This window comes from Agelaius tricolor, unplaced genomic scaffold (assembly GCF_023055355.1).
Source record: "Agelaius tricolor isolate 1412-34295 unplaced genomic scaffold, bAgeTri1.0.p SCAF_8, whole genome shotgun sequence".
Classification (NCBI taxonomy): Eukaryota; Metazoa; Chordata; class Aves; order Passeriformes; family Icteridae; genus Agelaius; species Agelaius tricolor.
In genome coordinates this window covers 47419093-47435138 of record NW_027269268.1, presented here as the reverse complement: position 1 = coordinate 47435138, position 16046 = coordinate 47419093, and the positions used below count along the sequence as shown (strand labels likewise).

General features: G+C 37.2%; 1 protein-coding gene across 10 annotated transcripts in view; it reads left to right on the top strand.

Moving 5' to 3' along the window:
• SLIT2 (slit guidance ligand 2) overlaps positions 1-16046 on the top strand; it is a 260769-nt gene that overhangs the window by 204062 nt on the left and 40661 nt on the right. For all 10 annotated transcript variants that reach the window (XM_071432632.1, XM_071432633.1, XM_071432634.1 and 7 more), the window contains 8 exons: positions 1021-1164; positions 2739-2882; positions 4020-4186; positions 4956-5088; positions 9908-9976; positions 11961-12032; positions 12255-12326; positions 14431-14502. In XM_071432632.1, the coding sequence (XP_071288733.1) occupies positions 1021-1164; positions 2739-2882; positions 4020-4186; positions 4956-5088; positions 9908-9976; positions 11961-12032; positions 12255-12326; positions 14431-14502 (873 nt within the window). The remainder of the gene's footprint in view (positions 1-1020; positions 1165-2738; positions 2883-4019; positions 4187-4955; positions 5089-9907; positions 9977-11960; positions 12033-12254; positions 12327-14430; positions 14503-16046) is intronic.

Sequence of the window (16046 nt, the reverse complement as noted above, 5' to 3'; positions counted from 1 at the left end):
TCTAGAAATTGCATCAAATAATGTTTGATTTTCTTCCCGACGCCATTAATTCCATCAAATAGTCTTCAGCTTTACTTCCACACACTTTGTCTCAGGGAGGTTTTAAGATATTTTTAAAAATCAGTAGTGTATTATAACACTGTTTAATGTGTAGCGATGTACTTCTGTAATATGTGTAAATAATTACATGAAACAAACAAAACAAAAGGGCACTATTATGAAAAATATTTAAGAAAATATGTGCTGTTGCATATGTTTGCTTTTGTGTATATATAGTACAGATACTACACATTTGGGATTTAATTTCCATATTTCAACTAAAATTGTAAACACTAAGTATTTTGGCAATATTTTAGGTAATTTTCCCGACATTTTGATCCACTTTGCAGGCAAATTGCAGATACATGCAATTATCTTGCTTATAAACCCTCATCTCTAACTAATGTCATAAATTATTAACATTTCATGTACTGTTTATATTCACACATTTCCTTTACATATGTTGCTGTTTATACTGCTTTCCTATATTTTTCTATCAAGATATAATAAATTAGAGGTTAGCTGTACTGTACTCATACAGTATAATTTTGTTATTAATTCATCTAAAAATGCTACAAAGGCTGGAGACCTGAAAAAATATAGTTACTGATAAGATTCAAAATTAGGAAAATATGTTCTTATGTGGCAGCAGCATAGTTTGGGTAATTGCCACTATTTAAAAACCATCTTCCAAAGATTACTTTAAAAATCTTTGCTTCCTTAATTAGAAGGGCATTGATTATTTTTTTACTGGTTTGAAGTTGAATGATGTATTTATATTTTGTTCTTTTACACAACAACTTGGCTACTGCATCAAGATTACATTTGATGATTTCGGAAATCTTTTCCAAGCTTAGTGGAAAACTAAGATTCTAAGTCTTTCTTGGAATTTATTCAGACTGGAGCATTTAACAGTTAATTTAGGACACTTATAAAAGAAAATCCCCTCAGTTCTTGTCTGTTTGTGTTAATGTGTAATAGAAACCTGAGCAATAACAAGATTACAGATATAGAAGAAGGAGCATTTGATGGAGCCTCTGGTGTGAATGAACTATTGCTCACAAGCAATCGCTTGGAAAGTGTTCAACACAAAATGTTCAAAGGACTAGAAAGTCTCAAAACACTGTAAGTATATTTATTTGTGTGATTTTATTCTCCTTTTCTCACGGGTATTTTTGAGAATAATATTGTATCTGTCCTAAAAAAATTATTTTGGAGAATTAGTTATGGATAATTCAAGCATATTTTGGTTTTTATTTCTATTTTACTAGAAGCTATACATTATACTAATTTATTAGTTATTAATTATGGGTATACTGGTTCCTCTAAAGCAATGAAATAGTTGAGAATGGGTAAACATCCAACTTCAGAAATGGAAATGGAAATAATCATCAAAGTAACAGAATTTTGCATGGGAATTACACATTTTACGTAATGGAGTCTGATTCATTCAATTCAACCATTACTGGGAATTTTGCTGGAGGAAGAAATTGTTCTGGTGTGTATTGAAATGTGGGAAATGATTCTCTCCTAAGTAATCTTTTTGTCATTTCAACAGTGAAGGCAAGATTAAAAGCACTATAGCTTGAACTTATTTCATTCTTTCCATGAAGCAGTTTAGTTCTTTCCACTCAAAAAATATGTTTATACAATCTACAGCATCTTGGCCTTCTTCAGAGAGCCTGCCCTTCTGATCTGCAGACCAGAGCCAAGATTAAATAGACTTTGGGGTTTCAGCTGTCCATAGACATTAGGTATTTTAAATAAATCACGTCTACAATTTCTAACCTTGCAGTTAAAGCTGCTAAATTGTTTAAAGCAGCTAGTCCTATACAAGGGCAAGGGGGGAAATTGCCATCTTTTGGTGGATAGAGAGGAGAACAACAGAGTTCAAAGTTCTTAAGTTTTAGAGAAATTTGAGAGATTTTAGAATAGCTTAGGATTCTGAAATGTGTACTGTCTTAGAGTCATAATGAGGAGGAATGCTGATTTCACTTGAATGAAATGCTTTTGAATGCAGTAGAAGTGGTTTCTAGAATCTGTCCTAAGAAAAATGAAGTGAAAGGGACCTCAAGAGGAGGTAAGCTGGTACAAGCCTCTACTCTATATAAATAACAGTTCTGGAGTCACCGTCCTTCGAAACATGAAGAGAGGGCTGCTGTGGTTTTTTTGATTTGGGGAATTTCAATCAGTTTCATTTCTTGTCAATTAAAAATTCATAGTTACTGCTGCTGGTATTGAAAGAAAAAGAAAAAAAAACCTGAACACTTAGGGGAAACTGGAGCAAATTACCCAAAGTTGGTTGGTTGTGGGGTCTCATCTGGAGGTACTCAGAAGCCATCTGGATGCAATCCTGAGTAACTCTCTAGGGGAAAGCTCTAGGGAACCCTGCTTGAGCAGGGTTGCACCAGATGATCTCCAGTGGTCCTTTCCAACCTTACCCATTCTGTGATTCTGTGAAACACCCCTTGCCTCTGTGAAAGCTACCCACCCACCCACCTTTGTCTTCCAGCCTGCTCCACACACACTGCACTCAGTCTCTTCAGTGAGGTGACAGGAGCACAGGGGTCACTGCACTGGGGTCCCTTCGCTGGCAGCAGCCCCTTTGTGGTCACACCTCTCGGCCCTCACTCCAGCAGCCACTTCAGCCCTGGTCCCTGCCCAGGCTAAGCTCAAAAATGCTGATCCTTCTTTCTCAGGATGCTGAGGAGCAACAGGGTGAGCTGTGTGGGAAATGACAGCTTCACAGGGCTGAGCTCTGTGCGCCTGCTCTCTCTGTATGACAACCAGATCACCACCGTGGCACCCGGCTCCTTCGACACGCTGCATTCGCTCTCCACGCTGTGAGTCATGCTCGTCTTCTACCGTAACCACATTTGCATCTCTGACCTTTGGGGGGCATTTCCCTCATTACTTTGATGGGTGATTTCACAGCACTTAGTAAAGTTCAGGGATAAAAGCATTTCATAGAGGCAGTTTTGAGAAATTCTGTTTTCTGCACCATCTTGGGCACATGAGGAGTATGTTTTCATGGTGCTCTTTGATAAAGCGTTAGGCTGTTTCCAGAAGTGTCTAAGAATGCAGAAAAAACATCCTGCTCACACCCCTCATGAAAGCCCACTTATCTAAACCAGGGTAGAAATCCACATTTTGGGTAGGCAGCACACAATCACAGCTGGTTAGATGTTGTCTGTCCTTCTGCCCTGTGCCACCCAGTTACTAGCTTCAATTTCCTTGGCCTGCTGAGAATCTTAATTCATATATGTTTTATAGGGAAGCTTCAGTCTCATTTTCTATAAAAAGAAGCATCCTTTTTTTAATTTAAATGTGATGTGATTTAAGGGAATTTAAAAGAGTAAGCAAAGTGCCACTCAGTTTCATGAAGAAATGCTGGTTGTAGGTAGCATCATTCAGGAAAATACTTAATCCCCCTTTTACAAGGAAAGTGACACTTTGCCCCCAGTTACTAATTTTGCATATTAAGGGTGACATGTTTATAAATAATGGAGTTGTCAATATGTTTGTGCTGAAATAAGGAGATGCCAAAAGTACTGTGGCTTTTAGAAGTAAATTCATTTTTGTAACTGGCATGTAATCAGCTTAGCTGTCACTTCAGAACGGAAATTTATTCTCTGGAGCAAATAAAAGATGGAAATCTTGAGATGATAAATGAATGGAATGCCTGTTGTCAGGTTAAAGCTAATAATGTAAAGTAATCAGTCTCCATCTCTATATGGAATTATTGCGTTATTGGTACAGAGTGGCTTGACATGAAGTCAGGTCTTGGACAGTTTTAAATTATTTCTAAACAAGTTGTATCAAGATTCACCACACAGAGCCTAAATTACACCTTTCACCTGTGGTTTACACACATTATTGTTTGAAAACAGTGTTTAAAGTAAATTTTTTTGAAAATAGAAGTATAATCCTTGGGATGAAAGGATGGTGTCATCTGAGATAAACTTTCCTGTGGTTCTCAGAAACCTCTTGGCCAATCCCTTCAACTGCAACTGCCACCTGGCATGGCTTGGAGACTGGCTAAGGAAGAAACGCATTGTGACAGGGAACCCTCGCTGCCAGAAACCCTACTTCCTCAAGGAGATCCCCATCCAGGATGTGGCAATTCAGGATTTTACATGTGATGATGGTAAGGAAATTAATTTTTGAACCTTTTATAATTTCAGCTTTCCTATAGATAGCTGCGTGAATCCCACAGATCCCAAAGTACTGCACTTTAAAGCCCTTCCTGCTCAGTTTCTATGTCAGTTTAAAAATTTTCCATTTGATTTTGGATGATCAGCAAGCATGGGCTGTTGTATATATACCCTCAAAAGTTTTCCTTGCCTATCTTCAGTACTGTAATTAACAATTTAGAAATAGTATAAAATAAAATTGATCAAATGTTGTTGTACAGATGAGAATATTTTCAAACACCGAGGCTTGAATCAAGCACACTTTCAGGTTACTTGATCAAATAACATGACATGTTATAGCTTGTGGCTTCATTAACTCTTAATTAAAAGAGATGCTGCTATCTTGCATCTCTCACACATACTTCCATTTACTGCATTACTGGTTTGTCAATTTTCAAGGCTGTATATTTTTTTTGAAAGACTTGTTTTAATACTTTTCTAAGTTTATTGACTTTAATTTTAGGATTGAGTCTTTAATGATTTTTTTTCATATAATAGCATTCTTACCTAGTAAAACAGCATTGTGCTAAGTAAAGCATCACCTGAAATGTAAATTCTTGGAATGATGATTTACATAGATAATATCATTTTTCTTCCTTACCTTGAGATATTGTAATGCTGAAATATCAGGTTGTCTTGAAGAAAATTCAGGTGGGCTATTGCTGCTAATACTGAGGATACATTTATTAGCAATCTTAGCATCTGTTTGTTTTTATTAACCAGGAAATGATGACAATAGCTGTTCTCCCCTGGCCCGCTGCCCTGCAGAATGTACTTGTCTGGACACAGTAGTTCGCTGCAGCAACAAAGGTCTGAAAGCTTTGCCTAAAGGCATCCCAAAAGATGTGACTGAACTGTAAGTGGCATGCTTTTTTTCACTTTTATGAAAATTATTGTCAGATTTTTATTGTCAGTGTCAAGAATGAGGGGAAAAGAAAATGAAGAGTTGAATTTAGTAGATGAGTTGAAATTTGTTAATCCACTGCTTTATAAAGACTTTCACATTATCTTGAGAAACTAGAGGTCAAGTTTGAATTAACAATGCTTTGTAAGTCCCAAACCACTCTTAACAACTATCTTTAGTTAAAGCTTTAAAAATATATGTGTATAAAATTGTAATCACTCTCAGATTTTATATCCCCAGCACTGAACCATTGTATAATTGTGTGGATATCATGTTACAATGGGTTAAATTAAGGGCAACAGTGAATCTGATTAATCTCTGGTCATTGTTTAGAAAGGAATGAAGTTCAATTACATGAAAAAGGAAAAAGAAAACTATAACATGAATATGTTCTCATAATGAACGTGTTTTTTATACCTCTTATTCAATACTTTTTACCTCTAAATCAAGCACCTTAATCCTCTAAATCAATGGCCTGGATCTGTGTCGAGGAGTTAAATACATCTAGACAATGGCTTTATGGTACTAATGGGGTGAAGCAGGAAAGCTGCTCTCCTGGATTTGTTGCATGTCTAATAAGAGAGTCTTGTGAGTAAAGTGGCTTCTGGTGTCTGTCTTGGCCACAGTGGTCATAAAGCAGTCGAGTTTAAAATCTCTGTCAACAGGAGGAAAAGTGCCAGCAAAACTTCAACTCTGAATATGAGAGGAGACTTCAGGCTGCTCAGGGAGCTAGTAAGGTGTCCATGGAAGGTACTGAGGTGCATCAGTGCTGGTCAGTTTTTGAGTACCACCTGTTAAGAGCTAAAGAGCAAGCAATTAGAAAGTGTCAGAAGCCAAGCAGGTGAGGGAAAAGGCCAGCTCAGCCAAGCAGGGGTGTTCTGGAGCTAAGGGAAAAATAAAAAGTGTACATCCAATGGGTGACATCGGGGGAATATAGAGGTGCTGCTTATTGCTGTAGGAAGAGAATTGGCCCAGTTAGAGCTGAAGCTAGCCAGTACTGCTGGGGACAATAGAAAGAGCTTTTTAAAATATCTTAATAGCAAAAGACAGCTCAAAAATAACACTGGTCCATTTTTCCGTGAATATGGTCACCTCACAAGCAGGGACATGGACAAAGCAGAGATATTTACTGCTTTCTTCACTTAGGTCTTCAACACCAGTGATCAGCTCTGAGGGTCCCAATGCCCTGAGCTGAAGTACCATGACTGTGAGAATGATTAACACCCAACCAACCCCAAACTTGCACAGGATTTGCTCCTTCTGGCTTTCTCTAAGTCTATGGGGCCTGATGAAATTAATCCAAAAATACTCAAAAATATGGCTGATGCCATTACAAGGCCTCTCTAAATGATTTCTGTCTGTTCTTGGTAATCTAGAGAGGTCCCAGTCAACTAGAAGCTGGCAAAAAGTCCCAGTTTTTGAGAAGGGCAAGAGGGTTGACTCTGGTAACTACAAACCAGTCACTTTCACATCAGTGTGAAGTAAAATTATGCGAAAAAAAGGTTCTTCTTTGGAGGGTGGTCAGGCACTGGAGCAGGCTCTCCAGAGCAGTGGTCACAGCACCAAGCCTACCAGAGTCCAACAAGTGTTTGGACAATGCTTTCAGGCACATGGTGTTATTCTAGGGGCTGTCCTGAGCAGAGCCAGGAGCTGGACTCCATCCTGAGGTGTATTAGGGAAAAATGTAACCAGCAAAGGTCAAAGGAAGTGATTCTCCTTCACTGTTCAACCCTTGTGAGGCCAGTTCTGGAGTATTGTGTTCAGTTCTGTTCTCCACAGTTCAAGAAAGACAAGGAGTTACTGGAGAGGGTCCAATGGAGGCAAAAAAGGTGATGAAGGTCTGAGAATCTCTCCTCAGGCAAGGAGGGACTGTGAGAGCTGGCCCTGGGTAGTCTGGAGAACACTGAGAGGGGATCCCATCAATAGATACAAATATCTCAAAGGCTTGTGCCAGCAGGATGGTGCCCAGCAACAGGACAAGGACTAATGGCCATAAAATAAGCCACAAGAAGCTGCACCTCAACATGAGGAAGAGCTTCTTTACATTTAGGGTGTGACAGCACTGGAAAAGGGTGCCCAGGGAGGTTGTGGAGTCTTATCTGCAGACATTCAAAATCCACCAGGATGTGTTCCTGTGTGACCTGCTCTAGGTAACCCTGCCTTGTCAGGGGGTTTGGACTGGATTATCTCCAAAGGTCCCATGCAATGATTCTGTGATCCTTCCAGCTGAGGATATTCTATGACGCAGAGATTATGATAGTTTCGTGATATTGCAAAAATACTGGTTTCAATAGAATGTCTTCTTTTTCACATAGGCAGTTTTATAAAATTTGGGCTATTTTATCAATCTATTGAAACATTTTTTCTATGAGAAAAATTGTTAAGATTGCATTTTATGAAAGGTACTATTTGAATATGCAGGTGGACAGAAACAGACATAGAAAAAGAGCTTGCTACCGTAGGTATTGTTTGAAGTTATTACCTGAATAAAGTGCTCATAACACCATACGAGCAAAATTTAGGCATTATGAAAGGAAAAATATGAACCTTAAAATTTAGATATTAGTTTGTTTTGATTCTTGATCAAATAGGTCACAATATTGAAAGAAATCCAAATTATTTGCAGGAAAAAAAATGTTGGTTTTTGTTGCATATGGCAGGTATTTAATAATGTTTCATAATGGCTGGTTAATGTAGTGCTTTTCCAGAAAACATCATAAATATGTTTCATAAGTAACTGAAAAATTCTACTGTTTTACGGTTTGGTATTATATAGAATATTCTGAGATGCCCACCATTAGTCTGGTGCTTAGTAGCATCTAGAAGTCTTTAGCCATCGATAAATTGAAATTATTAAGATCTCAAATTAGCACACAGGTATAGGTATATAAACCTGCAACTTCATTATGTTTTGTTTGGTGGTTTATTTTATTTTTCCTCAAAGAGAGGATGACTTTCTTGAATACAGTTTGGTATAAATGCAATTTGGCAATATAAGGTCATCAATGCAATGTAAAGCAAAGCAGCTAAAGAGAGATGCTTTTGGAATTGCAAGTGGACCCTTGTGACTGAAAATTCATTTGTTTCCACTTTCATATGCTTTAGTGTCTAAGCATGCAATTCAGCATATTTTTCAAAAGAATAATGGAGGTGGTTCCTGTTAACAGTTGCACACTGATTGATTCTTCTTGCTCATTAGCATGCATTTCTCTTCTAAGATGTACTCTTCATGTGTTTTATAAAATATCTTAATAGTTGCTTCTTTTGAACAAGAAGGAATTTTTATCAGGCAAGTGGATACTTGTAGTACTTCAGTTCTAATGAAGCTTAGTAATATAACCTAATGTATCTGTTGATAAAAGAATGTCCTCAGAATACTTACTTCATCAAAAATTTTAAAAGTTGGGATTTTAATAATTAATTGCATAAACCCATGCTCTATTCACCATCATTACCATAGTGTAAGTATAAAGTTTTTTGAGACACGTTTTGGATTTGGCAAGCAGCCCTAGAAAGTCATAGTCCAAAGGAAAAAAAAGAAGAAAGAAAGACAGCCTTTTGATTAGATGAAGATAATTTTTTGTGACATTGAACTGTGTTTCAGCTCATCCATTTAGTCAAGACTGAAGTTTCCAAAGATGCTGCAGCATACGTAAAGATATTAAGCTCAAAATAAAACTAAAACTGTCTCTATCAAAAGCTGCTCTTAGCTCAGACATGTTGCAAGTATTTGGATGGCAAAAATATCTTCTTTGTATAGGGATAATGAGGGTGTAGTTTCCACTTGGGTTCCAGGAAACATAAGTAATACCACTATCAGCAAAGTCATTTTCCCCAGCTGAGAAACCTTTAATCTTCTTGCCACTATCTGCTTCACTTCAAACCATCAGGTAAATTCAGCAGTTCCTATAATCTCTGAACTACTTGCCCTGGTCACATGAAGAACCCCTCTACTTGTACTTTATTATGTCTGGCTGCACACTGGAAGATTTTTAGGCAAGGCTTGTTACCTTCCTCTGCCTGTACTGCCGGTGCCGCTGCAGTTTGAGAGCTCTGAACCCATTAACTCTAAGGATGAGAAGGTCTCTTATGGAGAGTTATGAGCGTGGAAGCAGAGTGAGCAGTATAATACAGGAGCTGTGAACCTACTGAGAGGGGGAAAAAAATCTGACTTACTTTTGTAGTGAAGGGTAATTGATTGCTGTCTTCAGTCACTAACATACTTCACAGCAGTAGGACTGTAGCATGGTGTACTGATGTATCATGAAATTTACAGGGATAAATTAAGAAAGGTGACCTGAACCATAGGCATGACAAATGACTTTGCTGTTAGAGATAAAACTAGACCTTGCTGTTTGCAGTGTAAAGGACTACCTGTACAATGCTCTAGTCTGTTTCTTCTTATGATATCTAAAAATCCACACTTAATGTGATTTGCAGAAGTTAGATTTACCTTTTCTCTGTAGGTGTGTGGGAAATGGAGATGATAAAGACCTCATTTTGCAGTCATTTTGAAATAATAGAAAATATAATGCAAGAGATATTTTTATTGTGTTACTTCATACAGTTACTTCATAGCATTTGGATCTTAGGCTACAAATCCTCAGTTGTGTCTCTAAAAACCAAAATTTGTAAGCAAGTTTTCTTATAAAATGGAAGAGTATGCATTCATTTGATATTAACTTTACTGTTGGATTCTGAGATTAGTGGATGAAGATGCTCCTACTTTAATGAAATACATAATGCTCTTTGTTTTGTTTTTCTGATTTAGTTATTTGGATGGAAATCAGTTTACCCTAGTTCCAAAAGAGCTTTCCAACTACAAGCATTTGACACTCATGTAAGTAGTTTAAAGCAGTGTTCTCTACTGGAAGTAAAAGCAAAACAAAATTTATTATAGTTACTTATACTTTTTTAGTATTTATTATACTTTATTATACTTACTCAATTATACCTGAATTTATTTCTAAGAAAAAGCCTGTAAAATGTATCGTATCTTTCAGAAAATACCCAAACATTTTTTGTAAGTGAGGATATTTTATTCTACTTATCACATGGTACATATAATATACTCAGTCACCTTTTATGAGCATTGGTATTTTATTCCAGTGATTACATCGCAAAATAACAAAGCAAAAATTATAGTTGAGCTCAAAAGAGACATAGGATCTTTTAAATTCATGGTAATTGTTTCTCCCACAGTATATGGTTTTCATGACCCAAGGGGAGAGCTTGTCTAAAATGCCTTGCTGGCAACTCAATTGCTGACTCACTATGTGATTTTAGGCAAAACTCTAGTTGCTCTAAAATTTATTACCTCCACCTCATGGATGATTTGAATATGATTTCTGTACCTTTTAAGTGTACAGCGAGGAAAAACAGGAAGACTATAGATGCAAATGCCTGTAATTCCAGCTGTAATTCCATGGTCTTTGTTAGGAGTATAAAAATTTATACCATCTGAGGCTGAAATGTGTTACAACCTGAAAGCAGTTTGTGGTTTCATTATAATCAGAATGAAAAGTGAGGGGAGAAACCAAATCCCTTAAATTTCATTTTTCACTGGGTTTAGAACAATTCAAAAACAAGAACTTGATTTCCTTTATTTACCTCATGTTAGACAAAAGAAGTCACAGTCACATATTTTTTAAAACCCATACTTTTTTGTATTTTTCAAATAATATCATGAAAAAAAACCCTTGCAGTCTATCCTGTGTAGAACTTGTAGGAAATCTTCGTGAATAGTTTAGGGAAGTTATGAATTCATGAATGGTGAATAGAATGCAAATGAGTATTAACAGTCTCCATTTATGAGACCTGCAGGGCACATTTTTTTAAAGTCTTTTGTACGTATACTCATACTGCTGTTATGTAGTTGAAAATGTTCCTCAGCTGTGTTTGGAAAAAGAAACCACTGTACATAATCCTGTGGTCAAAAAATAGAATTACATACAAGTCTCCTGAGTTCCAGATTAACAAAGAAAGTTGTTTATTTTTATCTTTTTCTTTCTCTTTTGAATGCATTTGTCTGTTATAGTTGCCTAATATGCTTATTATGAGTCAGTCATCTTCAATACTTTCATGAAAATTTCAAGTGGGGAAATATGCATATTGCATATGTATTCAACAGTGCTCTTAAGTTAATATATCAAGGTTCCCTCTAAAAAAAGGGCAGTATTTCACCACAAAATACATGAAACAATACTGAAATAGTCAACATAAAAAGAGAAGTAAAGCACAATATGAGAATAAAGAACAGACAGTATTCACATTTAATCAGCATCTTTGAAGCTACCAGCATACCACTACAGCTTCCATCATAATTGTGTTTAAGATTTTATTCATTAGAATTTTGAACAAAGAAATTAAGGCTTTTGCTGTAAATCTAAGTTCTTTATGATAATAGCTCTGGGCTTTGATGTCTTCATCATGTAAATGTTAAGTAGAGTATTAAATGATATTTACTTAGGTATCATGAGGGACATGACTAGAATGACTTCCACTTTAAAACGTTACTTTCATTTTTGTGCTTGAGTTGATGAAGTATTGCATTATTAACTTGGTAGCATGATGAGCATTGCTATTGTATTAGAATGCATTGCACTGCTTTTTCATCTGTGTTGAAATGGAAAAGCTTTTTATTCATCAAGCTAAACGCTTGCTGGGCTTGTATATGGCATGTGAAAATAAAAACAGGTGCTGCTTTAAATAGTTATATCAATGATAATACTACTTCTACTAATGACAATGTGTCTGTTTAACTTACAGTGTTTTGGGACTGGGGCAGTCATTTTAAGGTCTGAATTTCTGAATTTATTTTTTAGAGATTTAAGTAACAACAGAATCAGCACTCTTTCTAATCAGAGCTTCAGCAACATGACTCAGCTGCTCACCTTGTAAGTTTAAACATGTAACAGTGACTCTTTGGAAGCATTACAGTGGGGTTTGTGTCTTGGAAAGAAAGGGTGTTTAGGTGACATTAAAACTTGCTTGGTTTGGAGGCTGTAAAATAACTTGTTTCCTAACTAGCTATGTGTGCAAAAGCTGCTTTCAGTCATGCTCTGCATAGTTTACTGAATAACTGATTCACTTGCTGACAGCATTTTGTATATTTTCAGAATTCTCAGTTACAACCGCCTAAGATGTATTCCTGCACGGACTTTTGATGGGTTGAAATCACTCAGGTTGTTGTAAGTATTTTTTTTAATCATTGCTATTTTCCAAGGGTTTTTTTCCAAATTTTAATTTGTGTACAGAAGAGAACAGAACCATAAGAAGTTAGCAGATTATAAAACCTATCAAATATTTCAGAAGTGATAATTATGTAGCCTTAAAAATCTAAGACATGCAGTTTTTACTTTTCTCATTTTTAATGGCAGCTGTATTTCTTTTCTTGTGTTATGTTCTTGTTAGAAGCACTAAAGTCTAGCAAAAATGCCATATGCATAAATTCCTTCAGTATATATCAGGGGGGTTTGCAGTTGAATTTTGAATATTTTTATTGCAACAGTAAATTTCTTTGTCTTGTTTTATTTAATGTAGGAGTATTTCCAAAGCCATAATGTCATTATTAAGTATTTAAAATCAATTTTAAATTGATTTTTTAGTTGCAAGAAGATTTTCCATTTTACCACTAGGAAAAACATAGTTGACAGGGCACCAAATGGACACAGGAAAATAAAGAACAGTCTCATTTACAGTTTTAATTTGTCATTAAGAAGAAAGCCTGCAAAAATTCCTTTTCAAAAGTCCACAGCAGAACATGTAATTTTTGCCTCCATGTAGGTCATTTATAACCATTTAAATACTTGCTTGGATTAAATACCTAAAGCATGGCATTATCCAACTGTGTTTTCATAACTTCAGTTATTCAATAACAATATGGATCATTTCAAGAACTGTAATTCTGTATGTGTTAGATATTCATGTAAATGAATTAATTTATAGAAAAGGAGAGATACTTTTCACAGACCAAACCACAGAATGAGCTGACTTGAAAGTGACCCACAAGGATCATTGGTCCAACTCCTGGCCCTGCACAGCACCATCCCCAAGAGTCCCACCATGTGCCTGAGAGCATTGCCCAAATGCTTCTTGAGCTCCATCAGACTTGGTGCTGTGACCCCTGGGGAGCCTGTTCCAGTGCCCAACCACCTTCTGGTGGTTGAGTGAAGAATCTTTCCCTAATACCCAATCTAAACCTCCCCTAACACAGCTTCATTCCCTCGGGTGCTGTCACTGGTCACCAGACAGAAGAGATCAGGGCTTGCCCCTTCTTTTTCCCTCGAGAAGAATTTACAGACTGCAACGAGGTCTCCCCTCAATCTCCTCCAGGCTGAACAGACCAAGTGACCTCAGTCCCTGTTCATACAGCTTCCTCTGAAGGCCCTTCACAGCACCATTAGTCTTCTTTGGACAGTCTGTATTAGCTTCTTATCTTTTTTCTGCTGTGGCACCCAAAATTGCAATATTCAAGGTGAGGCTGCCCCAGCCCAGAGCAGAGCAGGACCATCCCTCCCTGGCCCAGCTGGCCATGCTGTGCCTGATGCCCCCCAGGACAGGGCTGCCCCTCCTGGCTGCCAGGGCACTGCTGGCTCATGTTCAACTTCCCACTGACCAGGATGCCCAGATGCCTTTCCTGGCACTGCTTTCCAGCATCTCATTCCTCAGTTTGAACCTACATCCAGGATTGCCCCATGCCAGGTGCAGAATCCAGCAACTGCCCTTGATAAACTTCATGTGGTTGGTGAAACCAGCAGGTTTTCTACAAAAGAAATCCCAGTAGTGATGCTTAATGAGGTCTTTAATTTTGTACCTCTATATCAAATTTGGACAAAAATGTTAATACTTTTATTAACAGTCAATGTCTGTATGTTCTATGAATCCATGAAAGATTAAAAAGATCATATGAACATAATTAATGGAAATTTCAGGGAGATGCTGAAAAATCCAAAACTCTTTTGCTATCTGCTATCTCTAAATCAAATTGTTACTTTGCATAACTGTGCCTACTTTTATCAACTTTCATTTTTAAATTTTAAAATAATTACAGTATTTCTATTTCTTATGAAAACCCAGGATGAAAAAAATCAAATGACAAGTAGGCTGCCAGTTAGAGTTTACCAAAAAAAAAAAAAACATGAACATGAACAGTTGGAAACACTGAGGAACTGGAAGAAAAAAATAAAAAAATATGTGAAAAGATGAAAACTGTTGAAAGAAGATGAAATATTTGCCAAGTTAACCTGATGGTTTTTTATGCATTGATATTATTGTGTTTCTTCTCTCTTTAAGGTCTTTACATGGCAATGATATTTCTGTTGTTCCTGAAGGAGCCTTTAATGATCTTTCAGCATTATCACACCTGTGAGTATTCAGCTTGTATACTGTATTTTTTTTTGTTTTGCTTAGCCAATTTCATAGAGCCAAACAAAGATATAATGCAAAGTTCTCTGGAAGAAGCTCGTGCTTGTGTAGAGGATGGCCACTGGCCAGAGAGCAGCTCAGCAGAGAAACCCTGGGCTTGCTGCTTGGGCTGCAAGTTGAACTTGTCTGCCCCGTGTCCTTATGGCAATGAAGGCTAAAGACACTCTGGGCTGAAAGTGAGCAGCCAGGGGATTGAGGATACTGCTCACTCCTTTCTGCTTGGCCCTCCAAGAGCCACATCTGGACCATATGTCCAGTTTCTCCAGTGCAAAGCAGATCTTTATGAGCTACAGCAAATCCAGCAGAGGGGCAAGCAGGGGTGGGAGGTGGCCTGGTTGTGTGAGCTGTAAGGAGAAGCTACAGGAACTGTGCTTCTCCAGCCTGAAGATGGGGAAGCCAAGGAAAGACCTAAAACTCTTCAAGCCTCTAAGGATTACAGCAATGATGGAGACTCAGAGGTGAAGAAAAAGAGTAGAGCATCAAAACCTGCACCAGTTGAACATAATGAAAAATTCTTCACTGTGAGGATGATTCATCCAGGTTGCCCAAAGAAGCAGGAGAATCTCCATCCCTGGAGATTTTCAGAGCTCAGATGGAAACAGCCCTGAGCAACCCTGACTACCAAGGTAGCCCTGCTTTGTGCAGGAGGTGAGAAATGGACGAAAATTATTCTATGATTCGCTGTCAGCATCTTGTTGACACTAAACACATCACATCTGATTTCAGAACATAATTTGAGACAATAGTTTTCCAGTTTTTAATTTTCATTGGGAACCTAAATCAGAACAAGCTACCTTCTGCAAGCCTCGTGGTGTTTTTGGATAATTAGGACTTTGAGGAGTATGTTGACTAGTGCCTTTAGATATCTGGGGGCTTAACTTTCTGAACAGCAGCAGTTGTGAAAAACTTAATTATCTGTTTCTCATTCAGTATTGTCCATTTACATTTAGCTCTCAGAAATTTCATTCTGATTAAGCTTTCAGTCATTGATAATACATTCAAATGCTACTATTAAACCAATTTATCTGCATGAAATATCAGTAAAAATTGGATAGATTTGATTGTTGCTGTTGCTGAAAACAACTGTTTTCTTAATGGATACCAGTTATCCTTTTTAATGTTTAGATTTTAGCAGAACAATTGTGTTAGTTCAGGTTGACATCCCCTTTTGCAAATACAGAATGGACAAATTCTAGGTATTTCTGCTTGCGTGGGAAGTTCCCGTGTTACTAAATCTCCTTTTTTAATTGCTCTGACTTAAGCCTGACTGAAAAATATGCATATTTTCTTGAGTACAGCTTGAATGTATTAAAAAGTTAAAATGAGAGGGCTTTCTGCTCAGTGGGGCAGAAAAGAGTGTTTCAGCTCTGGTGGTTCCTACTGCCTTTGCTTGCCAAAGACTTTCTTGTATCTCTGGAAGACCCACTGATTCAAAGATGTGGAAAGTATTGAAACATCTGGAGAAGAGGAAGTTCTAATACAGC